The sequence below is a fragment of the Struthio camelus genome, chromosome 16 (assembly GCF_040807025.1).
Source record: "Struthio camelus isolate bStrCam1 chromosome 16, bStrCam1.hap1, whole genome shotgun sequence".
Taxonomy (NCBI): Eukaryota; Metazoa; Chordata; class Aves; order Struthioniformes; family Struthionidae; genus Struthio; species Struthio camelus.
The window spans coordinates 13,570,422-13,593,079 of record NC_090957.1 but is presented as its reverse complement, the minus strand read 5'-3'; the positions used below and the strand labels follow the sequence as shown (position 1 = coordinate 13,593,079).

Sequence of the window (22,658 nt, the reverse complement as noted above, 5' to 3'; positions counted from 1 at the left end):
ATGCTCAGAAATTGGGAGGCAGAGTATTTGGGGAGGTCTGTGGCCTGAATGCTATCAAAGCTACACTTAGATCATAAGCCCTGTGACAAATGGTAAAGAAGCGTAAGATCTTAGACTAGTGGTATCGGGGGAATTTTCAGCTTAATAGCGTGGTCTTGCTTTATATATTAAATTACTTCATCAAAGAGAACAATGCATTAGGGTTGATTTGTTTTTTTTTTTTCCAGAGAGCTGAGTAACGTTTTATTCACTTTTTTTTTTTGCAAAGAGGACAGTCATTAATAAATCTGTAGACAAAGTGATAAATAAGGAGTTTAAGGGATTTTTTTTTCTCCTCCTACTGCAAATGAGTCAGCAATCAAATTATCTTGATAGAAAATCAGTACTAAGTTTGTTGTCTTTGTTTAGCAGATGTTTCTATTTTAAGAAAACCTTTATACCAGTGTTGTTCAGAATAAGAAACTGTATAAGTGGTCTCCAGTGTAGTAAGGTGAGTGTCAGAATCCTCCCCTAAATGCCTGTTAATCTGAAATAAGAATGTTTGATCAGAAAAGCAAATTTTGAATGGTTTACTAAAGCAGACAATAACCCTTTATTTAAATTTTTTTTTTTCTTGCCAATCAAGGTACTCTGAAAACCTCACTGTTAAGAGTAATTGCAAGGTGAAGTAGTTTAATCCTAATCTGGATTTTGTGGTTTTGGGATCTGGTAGTATGGAAAAGCTTGGCAAAAGCATTCCTGCATGAATACAGACTCATTTTTTTCAAAATCAATGAACTTAGTGTTACTTTGGTTAAGAAGAATTAAGCTATCGGACCATTTAGTGGGACTTGCTTTGTCATACTGTGGAAGGAGGAAAGAGGAGATGGCACTGCTGGTGGTCTTGTTGCAGGTTGAAAGAACCTCCTCTGTGTGTCTATCTAAAGTACCTTTATGCTGAATGTTTAGCTTAGCAGTTAATGAGGCAGGGCAGACTGATGAAATAAAAGGAGTGGTGAAAGCCTGTGTGAATGCTGACATGTTTGATAGATGCATTGTTTCAGATTAGACATTGTGTTAAATGCTTGAAAAGCTTTGCCAAGGGAATCAAGGCGGGCTGTGACTGCAGGGTATGTATATCTACCTAGGCTAGCTTTAAGCCGATGGTGGTGCAATCCTAGCGATGGTGGTGCAATCCTAGCGGCATGAGGCTCGGCACTAGTGATGAACCCTTTTAGAGAAACCTGACCAATACTTGGATAGTTAGCCTTTGCTAGATTTTGTGCTGCCATGACCACACACTTGTTTACTCAAGAGATGACTAGGTTGAGTAAATGTGCACAGCCAGTAGGGTAAATAGACCCTTTGTAAACTCAAGAAGTCATTGAGCCTTTCTTTTCTTCTGCAGAGACTCTTTTTTCCTTAAATTGAAACCTCATGAAAATACTGATAATTGTGATCAGATTGGTAACTCAGTTTTCTCTATTTCGTGTCTCTAGACAAATTCAAAGTTTCTGTGTTCAGCAAACGGTAGTTTGCAGTCCAGTTGACTTTTGAGACAAACGTGTGCGCAAGCCTATTCACATCACATTGCTGCTACTATCCGTGAAACCTTTTCTCTGAAATGTGACCACCTGCAACCAAAATACTTTCTTTGGGATACCATCTATTGTGATATCTGATTGACTTGAAAAAGTCATTAGTGATTAGCTCACTGCTGCTCTGTTCACCTTATCACTTAAGTGATGGGGCAGAGAGTATGGTTGCTTCTCTTGAAAAATGCTAACAAATTGCATTTTCCTGAAATTTTAAGAGCGATTGTGCTGCCCACCCCCCTCAAAGCATCAATGGCAGAAATGGAGTAGAGAATTAAAACTTGCATGGGGAAAATTTGAGTGTGTGCATTAACTGAGAGTGGTCTAGTGGCAGTCCTGGTTAAATGGGGAAGCAAAAGCACCTTCAAGTATGTTGAGGGAGGCAGGGAAAGGCAGGCTAGTGGTGATGCAGGGGAAAGCCAAGATTATACATTGCCGGACTGCCTTTAGAAACAAAAGGTGGTTTTTGCAAGTGAAAGATGAATTGCTAGAAAAAAATTCAGGCCGACTTCTGCCAACAGAGACGTGTACGATTAATGCCATTCCTGTGACACTTAACGTGAGTGAATACTGTTCTATTGCATTCTAATTCAAATAATGTTTAACTAAGCATAAATTTAAAACTGTGCTTAAGTTACCTGGAGCCAGAATGACTAAATGTGTGGAAGAAATGAAGAGCATTAGTCATGAAGCCCATGAAGTGGGCTTATCAAAACTGGAAGGAAGTCAGGCGTGACTTCCTTTCACTGAGCGCCACTGGAGCGTCAGGGAATGGAGGCTTAGACTCCGAAACGGCAACAGCCTGGTTCAAGTCCAAGGAGAAAGCCAGTGGAAGTGGTTGCACATCAAAAATACAGGACAATACTTAGTCTCGTTAGTAAGTACTAGGTGACATTTTTGTTAATTATTAGCGTTTGACTTGAACCAGGAATTCGTGTTCACTTGTGTGCTGTGCACTTCTGCATTGATTTAAAACAGCACTACCACACCTGATGTAGCTTTGGTGCTGATCTTGAAATGATGCTTCATGCTGAATAGCAGCTCATCCCAGCTGGTGTTGGCAGGAGCAAGATCTTTAAAGATGCACCTGTGAAATGCACCTGTGTAAGGCACTGCCTGAATTATTTTAAGGCTATGAAGATGGTCATAAACAGTTATGTAGGTTTTCACAGTATCATCTGAAACGTATCTCTTACTCATTGTTGTGTGTAGCTATCCAACTGTGCAGGATTAATAAACTAATCTAGTTAAAGGACCCTTATTTTCTTGTTTGCTGCTGAAATGGTTTCTCTTCATTCTTGCTTTGTCTTACGGAGAGACTCTTTCCAGCTTTTCCATCTGAACATAGGAAAACGCTTCTTCACTGGGAGGGTGGTTGAACACTGGAACAAGTTGCCCAGAGAGCTTGCAGAGTCTCCGTCCTTGGAGATATTCAGCACCTAACTGTACACGTCCCTGGGCAGCCTGCTCTAGCTGATGCTGCTTGAGCAGGGGAGTTGGACCAGATGATCTCCAGGGATCCCTTCAACCGCAACTATTCACTTTTCTGTGATTCAAACACCTTATCCATTTCTTTACATTTTAAATATTTTAATACTTTTTGTTTAATAGCTTGTTTTTTCCTGCTGAGAACCTTGCTGTAGCATGCCATACAGTGTTTAAAACCAATAAACAAAAACAAACAAAGGATCCAGGAATAGACACTGCAAAGACCACTTCTTCTAGTGGAAAGGTATGTTTGAGTCATTCGGCTTTAATGAAAAGGTAATATTAATTTCAACTTTTAATGGTACAATGCAGCTTTTTCCACCTGATGTTAATATAACATTTATAATGTGGCGAGATGTTAAACATGCCATGCTCAGCTGAATATTTTTGATACTGCAATTGTGCTTTACTGCAATAAATAAAAAGATACTGTGACTGATACGATGCAGCAATGTTCAATTCTGTGCTTTAAGTGATAGCCACATTTGTCAACAGCGGCAAGTTTTTATGTCTATAGCATTAAATTTGTCCCAGAATATCTGCATGTGAATGCTTAGTCAATACAGACTGAATTGTGGATGTCAAATAACCTGCAACTGTACAATAAACCAGTAGTTACTGGGTGAATGGAACAATGTTTCTAAAAGCCAAGCTGCCCAAAAATGGGGAACTGCAGAACTACTTACTGGTGATGCTGTTGGCAAGCAAGAGCACGTCTTCCATGGCACAACTGCAGGTTAGGGATTTTTTGTAGCCTAATTATCATCATTGCATGCAGTGACCTTCTCAGGAAATAAAAGAGCTATGACAGTCCAGAGGGGTTGGTTTGCTGCTCTGAAAACTGAGGTGGCAACAGAAAAGCCTGTTGTAATTCTCTATCCTCAAATAAAACTACAAAAATGTATGCTGACCAGTACTGAAAAGCTTTCTGCGGTCTAAATATGCATCCCGGTGGCAATTTTAGATTTCTTTTTTTCAGAAAGAGCAGTTAAATGTTTTTTGTCAAATATTTTAAGCAACATTTATATAGTAACATCAGTGTCCCTGCACTGTGATGTCATGGCAGATGAAAATTACTGCTGTGAGGGAGTACGCATGAAGAGAAATGGCCAGCCATGTATTTTTATTCTTTTCATACCTGTGTTTTTAGCAATCATAACAGGAAAAGGAAGAGTTGGAAAATGACATGACTGATTTTTTTTTTTGTCTCTAAAATATTTGTCATACATACTTACAGTTTGTTTCTGATCTGTTTTTCAGCTTTTAGTTGTGTAGGACTGAACTCTTGATGTCGTGTTTCACACTTTAAATATCAAGTGGAAAGCTTTGTGGCATTAATTTTATAAATAGACCTAGTACTCAAAAATAATCTTAGTGTTAATCGGCTTTGTCTGTCTTAGTTCTGGAATGGTCGCCATATGTTTGTGTAACTGGTAACTTTGGCATAGGTAATATTAAGTACTTTGGGGAGCTGCTCTGTGCAACAGCTTTAAAGAAACCAGTCAATAAGAAGTGTTTGTTGTTTTTGTTTTGCTTGAATTCAAATTTTGCTGTGTTAGGGTTAAGCAAAAGTTTTATCTTTTTCACCGGAGTATTTGTTTGCATACTCAGTGTTGTCTCCTAGTTTTCTTGAAAATGGATGACTCTACTCTTAAAGTAATTTCACTGCGCTTGCTTTGAGTCCCTCTCGTTGGTTGAGTCCCCTAAGAGAATACAGCGCTCTTTGCTGCGAGGTTAGCTAGGGAGATGGTGCGGTGATCCCTGCTGCTGATGGGGACAGGGTTTGTATGCAAAATCATGCTGTTCATTAGAAACAAAGCTAGTAATTTAACTGGCATGTCTGCGTCATCAGTAATCTGTTTGTCCTGGCTACTCCGGAGCCCTGTATACAGCTACTAAATGGTTGGCCAAAGTTAGTGTCTTCTCTTTTCGTTTGTTTGTTTTTCAATTTGGCTTATCAATCTTAATTTAAATTCTTCTCCGAGCTATTTCAGGAGTTAAGAAATTGGGTCTTTAGGGTTTTTGATTTTTCTTTATGAATTAGGGCCCTAATTAGGGAATTGGGTCTTCCATGCTGCTGCTCTTAAGAAATACAGCATGTCCTGTGCCTGTGTCTGATCCCTTGTGTGTAATAGAAGATCCTGTTTCAGTCGGGCATAGTTCCCCAAGAGCTGACCATCTCTCAGGCTTTGTTTACTATATACTTCATCTGTGTCATTAAATATTGATGACTGCATTTCTGTGCATGGAAATGGGAACGCAGCGTCAGCGACTGGCAAACGCACAAGTATGATCATTCCAAAATGTGTGTGCGTGGCGGGGGGGAGGGAGGGGGTTATTTTTTGATTTGCTTTAAGTTGATAGTCTATGATGGCAAATACAAAGTTCTTGTCTTCAGCTGTGCTGCAGACAGATTATTTGGACCTAAATTCAGATGTAGAGTTCAGCTGTACATGACAAAGGCCTAAATGAAAATCTGCTACTACTCAGTCTCTTGCCGTTGCTGTTAGGGCGTTTCCAGGCAGATGTGATCTGTATAGTTTAGCCTGCAGGCAGTTACCTACATGTGATGATTTGACTTTGGGCTCACACTTTCATTTTGCAAAGTAAAGTGTATATATGTATTTCTGTCATACAAATCTAACTTATGTGTAAGAAAACCACTGTTATGAAAATTTAATAATTTATACTTAGAAGAAAAAGCGTAGCTGTAACTATGTCTGAGAAAGTAAACCTTTTTTTATTTACTTCTAATGCAGACGCATTTCAGGGGCATTGACCTCTTACATAATTTACTGTTCTCAAGATAACCTCTTATACTACTGAAATGTGTATGCCGTTAGTGAAAAACGCTCCTTCCGTGTTCAGAAAGCTACGGTCTGGTAGGTCCCAAACAGCATATGCAATACATGTGCTAAAACCGCTTTAAACTTAATGTTTGAGTAAAAAGAATAATGTTAACGCGTAGTTGCCTGTGTCTGTGATCTTCCCCTGTGCTTTTGCGTGCCTGCTGTCGGTCGTGATAGCAGCCCCAGCTCTGTTTTGTTTTCTTTTCTTTTCTTTTTACACCTACTTGTCAGGTTTTAGAGAAGGGGAATGCTGTAAAAAGGTAAATATTTGAAGTTTAAATTTCACTTCCTGTTTTGTGACGCCTGTGGTCCCTCTTTCCAGTTGGGTGGGAGGATCTAAAAGCTATGAACCTGTTGGGCCCACAGCTTAAAGCACTTAAGTATCTGCTCTTTCAGAGTCCTTCCTTCCTTCCATCCTCAGCAGAGCCTTTAATCTTGAAAAGAAATAGAGTTCTGCTGCTTTGCACAACTCCTTCCACGTGAGAGGAGCAGGCACAGCTGCTGCCGTCCCTCCGCGAAGGAAAGATGGAAAGGAATAGCAGTAAACGAGGAGGACTTGAGCCTTTTTGGAGGGAGGCTTGCTGCTGTCTGCAGTTCAAAACATCGTGACTTATAACTTTCAGAATTAGCAGTCGTGGAATTAATCGGTTGTTTGTGTGGTCTTTGAAATACTGTGTGTGTTTGAGCAACGTCTAGGTTCCTTTTAGTTTTGTTCTGAGTTAGTGGACATGTCTTCAAGCCTGCCTGCCTGTACCTGTGCGCACTGAGCCGGGAGGCTGCTGCCTCCTCGGCCGCATCCCGAGGGTTTAGCTGCCTGGCTCCCAACCGTGGTGTAAAACTCACCTGAGTTTCAGTGCCTGTGATAGTTTCCCGGTGAAAGCTCAAGCGGTGACATCCAAACCATCTCTTTGAAGCAAAGCAGTGCTTTTCACTCTCAGGAGGTCTCAATTGCAGGTGGTGGAGGCTGCGCGGGGCTGCAGCGCCGTCGGCGTTCCCTCTCGCCCGGGAGGCCCCCGAGCCGCCTGGCCTCGTGGCCGAGTGCAGCGGCTGTTGCTTGCAGCATCAGCATCTCTCAGCAGTCGGTGGGGAGTGGGAGCACAGGCTAGCCCTTTCCCTTTGATCTCTTCAGCAAGAGATCAAAGGCGACTCTTCAGCCTTCTTGCTGCCTGGGCCTGGCTCCGTGGAAGCTATTTCGTTTCCTGTTTGTGGTCCAGCCGCTTTCCTAACTCATCTGGAGCTTTGCTCAGTATCTTGTCTTTCCTGCAGGTTTCTTTCTTTTTCGGGAGAGTACCCCTTTGCAGTTTACTTTGTGCAATCCATGTAGGGGATGCTGGCCAGAAAAACAGATGTATTGATTCTTAAGGTAATAGAACAAGATTATAATTTCTTCAGTTGTGTATCCAGGTATACCTTTAAATCTGATCACAGAATCACAGAATGGTTGAGGTTGGAAGGGACCTCTGGAGATCATCTAGTCCAACCTCCCTGCTCAAGCAGGGTCACCTAGAGCATATTGCCCAGGATCACATCCAGACGGGTTTTGAATATCTCCAGCGAAGGAGACTCCACTACCTCTCTGGGCAACCTGTTCCAATGCTCTGTCACCCTCACAGTGAAGAAGTTTTTTCTCAGGTTCAGATGGAACTTCCTGTGGTTCAGTTTCTGCCCATTGCCTCTTGTCCTGTTGCTGGGTACCACGGAGAAGAGGCTGGCCTCATCCTCTTGACACTCCCCCTTCAGATACTTGTACACATTTATGAGATCCCCTCTCAGTCTTCTCTTCTCCAGGCTGAACAGGCCCAGCTCTTGCAGTCTTTCTTCCTAGGAGAGGTGCTCCAGCCCTCTAATCATCTTGGTAGCCCTCCGCTGGACTCTCTCCAGGAGCGCCATGTCTCTCTTGTACTGGGGAGCCCAGAACTGGACACAGTCCTCCAGGGGAGGCCTCCTCAGGGCTGAGGAGAGGGGCAGGATCACCTCCCTCGACCTGCTGGCAACACTGCCTAATGCACCGCAGGATCCCATTGGCCTTCTTGGCCACAAGGGCACACTGCTGCCTCATGTTTAACTTGTTGTCCACCAGCACTCCCAGGTCCTTCTCGGCAGAGCTACTTTGCAGCAGGTCAACCCCCAGCCTGTCCTGCTGCATGGGATTATTCCTGCCTAGGTGCAGGACCTTGCACTTGCCTTTGTTGAACTTGATGAGGTTCCTCTCCGCCCACCTCTCCAGCCTGTCCAGGTCCCTCTGAATGGCAGCACAGTCTTCTGGGGTGTTAGCCTCTCTCCCCAGTTTAGTATCCTCAGCAAACTTGCTGAGGGTGCACTCTTGTTCCTTCCTCCAGGTCATTGATGAATACATTGAACGAGACTGGACCCAGGACTGACCCCTGGGGGACACCACTAGCCACAGGCCTCCTGATACTGAGCTGGAGAGATTAAGTACTGTATTTTATAACCCCATAAGCTTTCGTAGCTGGCAATTGTTAAAACATAGCTGTGATTTTAAAAGATCTCTTACTCTGGCACTGCTCTTACATCTGATACTAAAAATAAATATAATTCACAAAATCTCAGTGGTGCTGACGGTCGAGAGTTTTACCACTGTAAGCCCTAGCTCTGATTCCACCTGTTTGCAAGTCTAAATGTTTGATGCTGCTGAAGTTGAGTAGCCTTTATACTATGTTTTCAGCCCTTGCTTTTGGTGGGAAGTATGTTGGGTATGTGATACGTACACAAAATATTGACCCATCAGAAGTGTTTATCTAGCTTGTGCTGTAGAGACTATAACTGAGAAGAAGTGATTCAGCTTTTCTACATGATGAAGCTGGAACATGTGCATAAAATGCTTTTGCGGAGCAGACAGTGAGTTGCTTAAAGGCACGTTGTTTTCTCAAGGCAATATAGTATGGAAGTAGATTTTATTCTAGGTTATCTGTCTTTTATTTGTGTGTTGTATTTGAGTGCTGAAGCGTGCAATATGAAACCTTCTGGTACCTAAACCAAATCGCTACTTCTTGAGATACAAAAAAGTTAATGTTGCCCATGAAGATCAATGTTCCAGGGTCAGTTGTGCTTCTTACTTGGTGGGATCTTTAGAGCTTCATAGGGTGGCATTATAACTTTTTCAGTAGTGAGCACATTGTAGCAATTTTTAGGAGTCTTAACAACTTCCGACCATTCCCCTTGTTTGTCATACCACCAGAGCAATCGTTTATGTGGTAAGTAAATACTGGAAAATACTTTGGATACCTTCAGGATATTTTTGCTAGAAATGAAGAGGATCTGATCTCACGAACAGTTATTCCTCCATAGACTGGGATCCCTGGCAAGCTTGTCTGAATGTAGTCTGAGAAACTTTCTTTTAGTGAAAGTGCAGAACTGAAGAGAGAAGACAATATGGCATCTGATTTTAGCTCGTGGTTTTTCTGTGCTTTGTTCTTCCATAGTTATTAGATCAGTAGTGGTTTTTCTTGCCCTCAGCCTTCGAGAACGTAGCGCTTTGGGTGCTCTGCCTTCAGACGCAGGAGGGGAAGGTCCTGTGCGTGGTAACTGAATTCCCAGGGTTTTGGAAAGAAGCTCCCAATAGAAATACTTCTGGCTGTTTTTGGAATTTCTCCCTTCGTTCTGTGTACAAAATTATCTTTCTCTGTGGCAGCTTGATTGTTTTCCACAGAATTTCCCCCCTGCCTTTACTGCTGTGAAGATATCTATCAGAATTTGGTGCTGCAGTCTAAAGCAGACAATCATCCTTTGTCACTTAAAGGACTCTCACTGGCTGTCCTGACTTATCATGGGGCAGCAGCTGAGCTAACGAATAAAGACATTTTTAAGGTTTGGGGGTTACACTTTTAAGTTGCAGAATGGCATACCTTAACTGTTAATGATGTACCTTATCTTCTGTTTTGTTTTTTAGTTGCTCTTCTACAACGGGTAGCAGAATTGGAAAAGGTCAACGCTGAATTCCTGCGCACAAAGCAGCAACTTGAGCAAGAATTTAATCAAAAGAGAGCAAAATTTAAGGAGCTATACTTAGCTAAGGAAGGTGAGTTCTAAATTCTCTGAATTATTCTAAAGTTTAGTTAAACTTCAAATAATCCTTGTATGAAGAATAACCTTTATAATGCTAGCTACTGCTCACCACTTGCCCATGCACAGAACATGACTTCTTTTCTTATCTGGCTGAGGATAATGAAGGCAGAAAGGAATTTTCTTCCAGTACTGGGATAGTTGGCTGCATAGCCAGTGTGATCTGTGAAACATGGTATTGTTGCTATATCTGATTTGCCAAAGGTGAAAAGGTGATAGTAGTCTGTTAAACAGAGATGAAATAAGAACATGTTGGACAGTCAGAGAGTAAAAGCCAATAGCTGGCTATTTAACTTCCTAGAATGAATTTTTAGAATGACTTTAAATATTTGCCTGTACAGATAGGAGTCAGCAGAGCAACTTGATATACATACAAAAACACCACCACTGAGTTTTAATATTAACTCTCTACAGTAGATCTATGATCTATGCTCATTCTTTTTGAGCAGCAGCTGAAATGGTAAGTGGAAAAAGACAATCTTATTGATGTGCTGTTTGTACATTGTGGCTAGCTTTTTTATGTAGTATTGATTTGTCTTAAATTTCAGTCTGAGCAAGAATGTAAGCAGACAGACATTGTAAAAGTTTTAATACCAGCCAAGGGCATTTATTTCTAAAACAATCTTTGTAGGAAAATTTGAACCATGTGAGCTCAAATAGCCAATGAAGGACTGGAGAGAAGAGAGAGCTTCTGTTCTGAGACCTAAATTGATTTACTTCTAATCCTGATGATTTCCTTGTCCTTAACATATGAAAGCAAAGCCAAAAAATAATGCATTAAGACTGCAGCTGGTTGTATAAGCTCATGAGAGCAGAAATATAACAGGCATAATGAAGAGCAGATCATACAGAAGGCCTATTTCTTTGTGTTTCTAGCAGCTGGATGAAAGGAACTTTAAGATACAAGGCACTGCTGATGAGATCAGCAATAATTCTCTCTTTTTCAGACAAGAACTGTCAAAAAATAGAAAGTAAAAATAAATTGGGTAATTTTTTCTCTTCACAACTTGCACATGTACCAAAGTGAAAGGATACCATGGAAGAATATACAAGCAATTACTTTTCTTTTCTTTTTTTTCCAAACCCTCTTTTTTTCCTTCCTCTTTGAGAACCCCTCGAGAAACCCCTTCCTATATGTAGATGGGGACTGTGGCAGCTTTTACCCTTAATGAGGTCATTGGAGAACTAAGTAATATAAATGATAAAGGATCCTCAAGTTTTTTTCATGAGGATTAATATCTGTCTGAGTACTCAGTTAGCTCAGGGTTCCTTTTATAAAGCTGTAGATTTTTGTACAATCAACTTGGTGACTTACCCTACTTGACAGAGGATATGGATAAGGTATTGTTTTGGGTAGCTGGATTAATCAAGCCTTTTGGTACTGAGGGAAACACACAGAGATAGCTTGGTGTATGTAGACAGCTTAGTATGCTGGCTGGATATTTCTGCTAAAAGTGTTTGCCATTGAAATGAGCTGTGTGGACATAAAACTATATATTCTGCGTTACTGCTTCTGAAATTAATTGTATCATATATATCTTTCAGAGCTTTTGCCTCAGGTTGCCTCAATACTCAGGAGGATAATGTGAAATTAGTTTAATCTCTGTTTATAGTTGCAACAATTAGAGAAGTAGTGGAAATTTAGTTGGATGTGTTTCCCCCCCCCCCTTTTTTTTTTTTTTAATGGAAGCTTAGTTTCAGCGCAGATATGGGAAAGAGGAAATTAGGATGCATAGTTTTCTTATGTGCGCTCCAAGTAGTGTTCAGAGAGTTTCTGTTCCAGAAATATAAAGTGAAGCATAAGCGTGAAGTGTTTTATCAAGTTCAGAACTAACCTAGTGTCACAACTTGGTGAAGAACAGTCTTTCTGCCTGTTGGTTTTATCTTTGAAATTCCAGATTTGTTACCAGCTTGAGTTAAATGATATTGAAATAATTAGAAGCACAGTTCATCTTCATTGCATTTATTGACGGATAGGTTCTATCTGCAGTGTCTGTCTTGTAGCTGCAAGAGTGAGAAGGTACTTTTTTAAATAAAAGGGAAGGGCAAAGGAATTCAAGAAAAAATGTTCTCTAATGACCTCTACTAATATCTGTTCAATTACTATGGGTAGATTTTTGAAATACCCGTGCTTCCTTTGCCCCCATGTTAGAGCAGTGCTCTTGTCAGAGCAGCTATGGGTGCCCTTCAGGCTGAATTTGTTAATCAAACTAAATGGAAATAATACTTCTTTTCAGAGGACCTGAAAAGACAAAATGCAGTGCTGCAAGCAGCCCAAGATGATCTAGGACAGCTGCGGACACAGCTAATGGAAGCTCATGCTGAAATGGAGAACATCAAAGCTATAGCTACAGTATCTGAGAATACGAAACAAGAAGCTATTGATGAGGTGAAGAGACAGTGGCAAGAAGAAGTGGCCTCGCTGCAAGCTATTATGAAAGGTAACAGCCAGACAAGCTGCAGTCACTAAGATCAGACACGTTTTTAGTGTGCATTAAGTGATTTGTGCCTGCTGTTGCACAGAATATGGATAAATACTTTTCATGCCTTGGCAAAACTGGGTTACAGAAGTAGTGTATCAAGCATAATTCCTAAGCTTGTCAAAAAGAGCTTGATTCTTCTTTTCTGTTAATATGGGGATGGAAGTAATAAGGAAACATGGCAATGGGAACTCCCACATACATGCAAAGCATTTTTGAGGGACCAAGAATGTCATTCTTCATCCTTCACAAAGAAACGTAATAATACATGTGACTTTACAAGTCTGAAAACAGCTTTAGGCTGACAGTATGATTCTTTTCTCTCCTTCTGTGTAAACACAGTTTTGCTGTCAGACAGTTAAATGTCCCTCCAGCACTATCACATAGACTTTTCCCCCAGCTTGTGACTGAATGTGCTGCTCTGTATCAGTCATGCTGTGTTTTTTTTTTCTTTCTTTCTTTTCTTTCTTTCTTTTTTTTTCTTGCCAGTTCTGAGCTGTTCTGTGCTACATTTGCATGTTGCACAGCTGTTGGCATTTCTGAGCCAAACTATGAGCCAGGAACAAAATACAGGATGTAAACTGGAGGCAGACTGTTGTCACAACTGGCTGTTTTCTTAAAGGTGCACAAACAGGGTCACAGTATACTGAGTCTACAGCCTGTTGCCTTTAGGCAGTTTTCCACATCACCTGATTACACTTTCACCCAGAGAACACAATTCTTCGTATATATTGGGTACGCAAGCTTCATCTGGCTTGCTACAAATACAATTTGTTCCGTTTATGATGTATGTAGATACGTGAACCAACATGAAAGCTCTCTTGTCCCAGCTGCTGTACATATTTGTAAACAAAGATACTCGAAGTGGTAATATTAACAATACAGAAATGAAAGAGATATGAGAAGGTTTAGCTGTGTCTCCACATTTTGGAAGAAAGTAGTAGGGTTTTGGTAGCTTGGATGATATATTTTGAAAGTACGGGGTTATACAGGTAGATACATATGTAGTTTTTTGGGGGGGGTTAACATAGGTACAAGTAGACATGCAGTTCGTTTGGATCAGTTACTTATGTATCTGCTTTTTGGGGTGAGAGTCAAAGGGAAGAGAAAAGAAGGGCGAGTTCACTGTAGTCCTAGTTTTGATCAACTACAATAAGTCATTGACTGGTTGGAGATGGAGTTCCTAGAGCTCCCTTGTGTAACTTATATTAAAATTAAGTTTCGGAAATGCTATTTTATAGAGACTGTTCGTGAGTATGAGCTCCAGTATCATCGCAGGTCGGAGCAAGAGCGAGCTCAGTGGAATCAATATCGAGAAAATGTGGAACGGGAAATAGCAGAGTTAAGAAGGCGACTGTCTGAAGGTCAAGAGGAAGAAAATTTAGAAAATGAAATGAAAAAGGTACATTGAAATCTAGCTGTTCAATTTCTGTTTCAAGATATACTTGTTTTTTATGTATGAGACTGTTTCTACACCCTGCTGATAACGCCTCAGAAATATGCATAGCCTCGTTCTGCAGATGTTTAGCTGTTTGTTCATTGACATCATCGTGACCCAGTCCTGCATTTCAATCCATAAAGGGGTTGTATCTGACTATGTGGATTTGATTAGAAGGGTGAACCTGAAAAGTTGGTAAGATTTGGCCTTCAGCTCTTAAAAGCAGGAGGCTTTGTAAAGTCTTTTGTCGTGTTGTCTAATGATCTTAAGTAAAACTCCCATAAGACTTTGCTGGAGTGACGGCAGATATATAAGACTTCCTTTATGCTTCTGTGCCTTTTTTCTTTGTCTCAGATCTTATAGCTTCTTTAGAGGCTTTTAATGGGCTCTATTTCTAAAATATTTTTAGTCTTTGTTATGAAGTAAGCCATGTTTGTGCCACATAGTACTGTTGGCTTCCAGGAAATACAGGACCTTGTTATCTTAAGACAACAGGCTTTAGATTATGGAAGATAATTATCTTGGAGTTCGGAAAGGTTACTGTTGGAGTAATGTGACTTGGAACAGCTCATAGGAGTAAATTGAGGTGTCTTGTGTTGAGTTTGGATTTTTGGTTGGGTTTGATGATTTTAGGGTATTTCTTTTCCTTCAGGCGGGAAGTAGATTGAGCCTGTCATGATAGATCGGCAGTTTGGAGCCTTCGTATATGTATTTTAAGAGCTCATATATGCGTGAATCTGTCTGATTCACAGGCATTAGTCTTCAAGGTACTCTAAGACCTTCTTAATGTCATAAATGACTCTATATTGGATAAAGAAAAGACTAGACTAACATGAAATAATATGCCATCTTACTGTATTTCCTTGTTTCTGCTTGCTCTCAGCAGAAGAAACGTAATTATCAAAGAGCATAAACATCCCACAAAATAAATATTTTCCCTGCTGTCGCTGTGTCATGACAAGCAATCAGTATTGGTACTGTGAAAATGGATTTCCTTTTTTTTCTTTTTTTCCTGAGACTTAAGTTCAGAGATTTTTCTGAATATTGATAGTTTTAGTTGCATGAGTGGTGTTTGGTATTCAGCGTGACTGCTTTTCATGTAGTCCTGATTTATAAAGGTGGGAGTCTGAATAAAGCCTGTTTGCTGATGTTCTAACAGCAGCAGTACTGCCACTGTAATTTTAAAACATCAACCTGTTTCTTTTTGTAGAGAAAGTTTTAGCTCTACTAAGAGAATAAAGATTTTTGTCTGAAGCTGGAAGTAAGGCTCAGGACTGGATCACAGTGGCAAGTTCTGTACAGGCAACCCAGAGGATGCAGAATTCATGGTTAGACATTGCAGGACTGTTGCACTAAGCAACTGTCAATAAGTATTTTCAGAAATCTCCCTCTACTGGAAAAGTCTTTGAAATACAGAATATCCAACATCTAAAACTTAAACACCATTTTCTTCGTCTGAATGTACTGATCACGTAACAGAGCTGGAGTTGCAAGTTGCTCTGATGGCAAAGCAGCTCCCCTAAACTTAGTGGCTTTACCATGAGCCGGTTAGCATCTCAAAGTTTGGGATAGCAGTTTAATGGCATTTTCAACTACACACCTTTAAATGGAGTGTAGTTGTGTTCCTTGTGTTTCTAAAGGAAAAGTGATTGTTTTTAATTAATACTGTGATTAACTAATCTGTGATTAATACTGTGATTAACGTGAGCTTGGAAAGCTTTCTAGAAGGGCCACTGAAGCAGAGGAAAATGCACTTTAGACGGGAAGGGAAAATCTGGTCTTGGGAGTGCTGCTTGAAATAACTGCTTTAACTGTCAAATAGGATACTCCTAGCACATTTGCATGTTGCTTTTTTTTTTTTTAATTTTCCATGTTAAACCTTTAAACCTCTTAGTCAAGGAGACTAAGAATTAAAACAAAATTAGGAAAAGGACAGTCAGTCTCGCCAAAAAAATCCCCAACACCCCAAGCCCTCAAAAAGCTGTGGTTGACTAGCAGAAAAATGATCATTCACGAACCACCAGACAGTGCAAAAGGAGGAATTTAGTTAGACTCTCCTGTTTGAAGACTTGTGGCCAATTCCTCATGAAAAATGGTATTTCCAGCAGAGGTGAACTCCATCTTTATATGTTCCGTTATAAGGAAGGATTTATTTTATTTTAATGTATAAGCTTGGGAAGAGTTTTAAAAAAAAAAAATAACCTCTTGTTCTAGCCAGTTCTATGAAATCTCCAAACATCTCAAAAGATTAAAAAGGAGAAAGAAAAAAAAAAAAAAAGAAAAGTAACTCTTTTCTCAGGTTGGTAAGCCATTCTTGTAATGGCATATAAGATACGACATGTATTTAGTCATTAAAACTAACATAAAACCATACCCTTGTCTTGCTTTTACTGTGTGGTTGGAAAAATGGATAGGGCAGAAACAAGGTCACAAATAACTTGCTTCTGTGCAGGACACTGGTCATCTTGGCTCTCTTGGTTTGGTAATATCTCAGTCCAGTTGTGTTCTACATGACTATAAAATTTTAAACAAAGAAAATCCATGAAATCTCAGAATGCTGGATCCACGTAATTGCTGAAGATTATACTTGTCTACTTTTTTTTTTCCTCCCCTAAAGAGGTGAAGGGTAGTTAACAAATGTTGATCCAAGTTCTGTAACCATCTCTTGGAACGTAAACCTTATTTGGTTGAATGTTTAGTTTTGGTACCTATGCTGTCAGGCTTCTAGTATGCATGTTGGTTTTTCCTGGTTGGGGAGCAGTTGGAGGGGTAATGTTTTGATAAGCATACTACTTTGAGCTGTATTTCCTAGTTTTTGACTACTTTGCAAGAGGTGTCCAAGTCTAACCTGCAAATCTGTAGTTTAGCTCTTGCATGGATCCTTGTTGGAAGGAGCACATCTAGTGGAACGTGCATAATTGTCAGGAAGCAGCTGTTTTGCTTTTCTATGTAAATGTATTTCAAGTTGCAAACTGTCAAATTGCTGTAGAAAACTTGTGAATTTTGTGTGGATTTTTTTTTTTTGTTTTACCATGAAGCAAGCATTTATAGGAAATCTGCGTTGAAAGCTTTGCACGCATTCTTTAAATCTCCCTCCCAACTCAAAAATGAGAAATACCTTTTTCTAATGATGAGCATGCTTGTCTAGTGATTAACCTTTCCGAAAATGTAATTTTTTTTTAAAGTCCATCTTCCTGCTGCTTTGTAATACCAGATAGGTTTCCTTAGAGTTATCGCAGATGCTGGAAGCAGCCTAGCCATTGCAACATGTAGCCCCGTGTCAGTTCTCCTTTCAGTGATGACTGGGCTCCTTCTGGAAAATGATTTAGTGGGGGCTGCACCTTGCACGCTGGCAAAATTTGGCTGATCCAGTTTATCCAGACCTCATTTTCCATTCAGGAAGGTGACTGCTTTGCTGCTGGAGCTGTGCTGAATCTAAAGGCTTTTCTTAGCACAATTATGTCAGACTCTTGTCTAGCAGAAGTCTGCTGAACAGGTATTTTGGATGTAGAGAGTGAAAAGGATAAACCTCTGATGAGAAAACATGTTTGGTAGAAAGAAGAGGAGGAACTGGAAAGAGAGGGAAATCTGATGTCTGACAGCGCTGACTTTAAAATCTGAAGGCTTTCATTGCTAATGATAAAGAACGTTAAAAATTGATTAAAACCTATTCCAGTGTTTTACTTCCACTTTAAAGAGAGCGTCTCAAATTTTATGTGTGTGTGTAAAAGTTTATTGTTGTTTATTTTGTTTGTTAGGAATAAATTCAGATGCAGTGTTGTCTGAGGCTCCCCCAGCTAGGTTTTTGGCAAGTTTAATACCTTTACAAACATCTCTTCTGGCAAATCCTTCCTTTCTTATAAGCAGCTTTTGTCATTGATCCTACCTCAGGCACTTCTGGCCTTGGCAGGGGCTTTTATTTAGTTAGTTTTATTTGGTGATGAATAAATACAAAGGTGGTAATTGTGTAAAAGTTTGGTCTACTGCACTTAAGTAAATTTGGAAAAAAATTAGAAGGTCATCCACATTTTAATGATCATTCCTATGGAGGAGTCTGAATAGCTCCTTTTTATAGAGGAACTGCGATACCGTGACACTTCCTGCCACATGATAACATGTTTTATGGGACTGGGATGTTCAAAAAACAAAATGTAACCGCTCCAAGCGGATTATATTCGGTATGTGATGTAGGAGGCGGCGATAGGGCCGCTTGCATGAATATGGAGAAAAAAGGCTATGCTGTATTTCTTTAAAACACACGGTGAGGTTTTAACATAGGTTTTTTTACAGGCTAAGTATTCTCATTTTATTAAAAGTTTGAGTAGGAACTTCAGCCTCTATTTGGGAGTCTCAGGACTTTACCTCAATTCACGGGAGGCTGGAAGCAGGCCCGGTGGCCACCACTTCTTTTTTTAGCAGATGTAAGCTGTTTGGAGTATTCAGCTCACCGTCATACTGACCTTTTTACATGTATCCTACACCTCCCTTTTTGGGGTGGGGGCAGGGAACATTTGCAAAACCTTGTTCACAAAGAAGTGAAAGTTAGAGTGATTCCCCCCCGCCCTCCCTGGTCAGGTGGAATTTGATACATGCAGTTTTGTCTTGCCGGTTGGTCCCCGCTAAACAGTCCGGTTTTGTCTTTGACTTCTTGGAACTGGTTGGTTCCAGCACGAAAGAATTTGCTGCTTTGTCTGCAGTGGTGAACAATGTGAAATCAGACTGGCGCTGATATGTTCTTGCAGATATCGGGAATAATTAGGAAAAAGCTTATAAAACAGTCCTAAAACCGCTGGGCGCTCTGGTCTGCGTGAGCCTGCTCTAGGTCAGTTTGAATGAATGGGGTCGGTGCAAGGAAGGAGATGTGGAGCAGTCGCTGAAGTTGACCTCCTGCTCCCATCTGCTCAAAGACGGTGACTGATGAGCGGCTGGCTGCCAGCGATGGGGGGTGTGTGACGCTGTCACGTGCCCCGGCATTGAATTCACCGTGTCATGTGAGGCCCTTTACTGTTCCTCTCGTATTTTATTTGTCCTCTTTGGATGAGCAAGCTAACAGTGACAGAATGCACCAGAAGTGAACGAAACATGAAGAAACTTAATCTGTAGAGTAGGTTTTGGGGGCCTGGTAGCACTCATCTGCTTGCCAGGTATGGCAGTGTTATTTTCTTTTGTCTATTTTAATGGATTTTGAAGCTGCTGAAGTCTTCTGTTATCTCTTGTTGAAAGCCTTGTTCAGAATACAGTTGTTAGCACGCTGACCAGAAAATGGAAATCTAGTGGGTAACCTCTGAAGCCCGTGTTCTAGTCTAGATTCAAAACAAGACACGAGCGTCATCTAGGGTAGCGGTTGTCTTGGCTGATAAGAGCAGGAGAAGTGGCATCTTTGGAAGCTGCGGTTTTGGGACGCGGTTCTCATTTTTTCTCGCTGAACCCTGCCAGTAGAGGGTAGAGGAGAACTGAGCAGCCTGAACCTCCCTATCGAAATGCAACGAAAACGAGGTAGCTTAAGTTCTTTGTGGCTTAAACAGTTTTATTGTGGTGAACGTTCGAATCTGAATTGTTTTCTGAGTGTTCTGCTCGCGGCGGCGGAGTCTATGGGAGCTGCTGCTTTCGCTTGGACAGGTTTTGAGACGTGCGTGAAGGAACGTCCGAGCGTATAAGGAGCAGGGATGTCAGGGCTGCCCTGTGCAATGCTGAATTTGAATACTGAATGTTATTGCTTGTTGTAATTCCTGCTATTTTTACCTCGTTCTTTCTCTGTTCTCTCATGTCGGTCTTCTCGTTCTCTTAGCCTACTTTGATCTTTCCAGACCTGCTTTTTGAAAATGGCTTTTGCGTGGCTTTTGCGATAGCTTGACTCTAGATAAATTTTGAAGTATTTAGTGCAGTAACACCAAAAACTGATGCTGCATCAGCAGTAATTTAAAGTTTAAAAGTGGGTTTCCAAAACGGAACAAAGCTATGCCGTGTGCTACCGCGCGGATCCCTTTGCTTTTTAACTTCATGAGGAAGTACGTGAGCAGTCAGTAACCCACCAGGCGGTTGTTGTCATATGCGGGTGTTTCGTGTGTGTTACGCGGCAGCAAGTTGCAGGACGGTTCAGTAACAGAAACGCGTACGCATTTTGAAATGCAAGATTCATAAATTTTCTCCTAAGCGTTGAGAGTGATAGATTTACTGAGGGTCTCTTTAAAAGCAGATATCTGTGGCCCGATCCACAGGATTTAAAATTCAACTGCCTTCAATGAATGGAATAAATGTGATCTGTTGCTGTGGAGATGGCTGCCCAACACAATAAATCGTAGTAAGACGAGCGCTCTGGGTGGAAGCTTAGTCAGCTATTTGTATTGGCATAGGGTGTTTTCTCCAGATGTCTCGCATAATGGAAAACGTCGTAGTGAAAACTGTGATAATGCATTAGTAACTTAGTGCATTAATTTCAGGCCCAGGAAGATGCTGAGAAGCTTCGTTCAGTTGTGATGCCTATGGAGAAGGAGATTGCGGCTCTAAAGGAGAAACTGACGGGAGCTGAAGAAAAAATAAAAGAGCTGGAAGCATCAAAGGTGAGGTGGAGTTTAATCGTATCCTGATTTGCGTCTTGCGTCACGGTAGCTTGACGCAGGTCAGCGACGGCAAACTTTCTAAAGAGAAAAAGTTGTAGTCCGAAGCTTCTCCTGCGCAGTACGTCTCTTCTGCTGGAGTGCAAGTAACGTTCGGCCTGTTTGTGTTCTGCTGTGGTTCTGGTTTTAGAGTCGGGTTACGTGTGTGTTTCATCTGTGCTTAGCTTAAATTGCATAAATTCAGCTCTATTGGAAATAAAAGTGAGGAAGAAAAGCTCTAGAAAAATAGCTTTGTTTCGCCTCTCCAACAGTCTGGTCTTTAGATTAATGTCATGCTTAAAGCCGCAGGAAGATTTGCATTTGGCACTTTTTAATCTACTTCCCTCCAGCATCTGCTATATTTTGTTTTCTAATCCTGGGCATAAAACTGAGGCTGTATGACTAGAATTTTTTATATCTTGTATTGATGTCTTGGCAGCAATTTCCAGTATCCCTTTCTATGAATCTGAGCTTTCCGTAAAGTGCAAGTGATTTACCCAGCATTTCTGTATCCTTCGGTGTTTCAGAAACCCTGTTTAACTTTCTCATCAGCTATGGAGGATAACTAATATCAGTGGTAGTGTAAGGTAGTTGCATTTAATGTGCTGTTTTATACAGAAAGAAAGATAGCATTTATAATGAATACTTTATCTTGAAAATCAAGTATGCTGAAATTACAATATAGCCTAGCATTTGGATGTTTTTCCTTGTGGTCTTCTGGCTCGCATTCTTTTAAAAGATAATCCTAATAGATGCTCATCACTTGCTCAAATTCTTTCTCTTTTTTTTCCCCCTGTTAGTCCTACTTGGAGGTCTGTCTGGGGTCTGAGGGAGGAGTGGAATTCATTTAACAGTCTTGACAATTTTACTGCATTGATAGACAGACCATGCTGGAGCTTTTTCCTTCTTTGTGGATTTGTTATGCTAATTCATTTTCAATGCAAGGCTGAATTTGGGGCGGGGGAGAAAACATAAATCCTTTCTTTTCTCTTGCTCAGCTCTCTCCTTTTTTCTTTTTTTTTTTCTTCACAGCAGCGTGGAACTTTTCCATTAACTCTAGTTTTAACATCCGGAGTTGCTCTTGTCTCCCTCTTCCATTATAGGCAAGGGCTATCTGAATAAAGCTGACTGTTTCAGGACCAGGAATTTTGCTGGCGTCTGCCTGCCCTCTAAGATCTGAGCATGTCACTCAATGGGATGAGTAAAAGACAAACATAGGTCTCTTGAAAAAGAGATCAGGTGTTTTATCCTTTTTTTTTTTTTTTTTTTTTTTTGAGATTTTAGGTGTTTGTTTTCTTTTGGGATCTGTTGTTTGTTTGTTCTTTTAAAAGTTCTGCTTTGGACAGTGATTCTTATCAAAGAAAATACTTCACACCTTTAATTGTTACTTGCAGTCAGTTTTATATCATTATTCCTCTTGTCTAGAGTTCCCCCATAGTTCTGTTTTGGTCACCTGCTCAGCTGAATTGGAAAGAATTGCTATTTTGTATCCAGCAAGGAGATGCTGATCCAACTTTTCTGTGTATCCCTGCCCTCTTGTCTCTTTTTAAACACACACGTAGTTGGGAAGTTGTCATAGTGCTTTGATCCATGGCCCTATAAAAATGCAAAGTATTATTTTGATGATTTATATTATTAGACTGGTCTGAGGACTGACAAGTTGCGCAGAATGAGCGACGCCTTTGAGTTTTATCTTGGTCATGATGAAATCCCTCGGATCTGCTTTGAGTCGTGCTGTTTTGTTTTTCAGTGTCAGGTGTTTAGCTGGATCAGTGAAACAATGCGTTTCTTTTGTGTCCTGCAAGGCTGTTCCATCCTTCCCAAGGGGGATCCTCTGAGTCCAATTTCTCCTTTCAAAGGCTAGCTAACAGGCTTACAGGCAGAAGGCTTAGTATCCTAGGGCGGGAGAAGCTGTCCCCACCATTAATGGCAAGTTAGCGCAGAAGGATTATCTTGGAACTCGGAATTAGTGTCTGTGGCTTTGGGGCTGTGCTGAGAAAGATAAAGAACAACTCTGTGGAGCCAGTCAGGAATTGCCTGAAGGCTTTCACTTCCTTTAAAATAAAAACTCATGTGATTTCTGACTCAGAAAATCATAAAACTGCATAGGACCATAAAAGAAATCCTTTAGCCAGTTCCTTTTCCAAGAT

At 40.7% G+C, this 22,658-nt stretch overlaps 1 protein-coding gene across 6 annotated transcripts in view; it reads left to right on the top strand.

Moving 5' to 3' along the window:
• Positions 1-22,658, top strand: part of RABEP1 (rabaptin, RAB GTPase binding effector protein 1) — a 53,508-nt gene that overhangs the window by 8,891 nt on the left and 21,959 nt on the right. For 5 of the 6 annotated variants that reach the window (XM_068910261.1, XM_068910262.1, XM_009678125.2 and 2 more), the window contains 4 exons: positions 9,822-9,950; positions 12,232-12,435; positions 13,716-13,876; positions 20,353-20,472. In XM_068910261.1, coding sequence (XP_068766362.1) covers positions 9,822-9,950; positions 12,232-12,435; positions 13,716-13,876; positions 20,353-20,472 — 614 coding nt within the window. Of the gene's footprint in view, positions 1-5,880; positions 5,945-9,821; positions 9,951-12,231; positions 12,436-13,715; positions 13,877-20,352; positions 20,473-22,658 lie in introns of those variants that run through there. The other variant, XM_009678124.2, reaches the window with a different exon arrangement.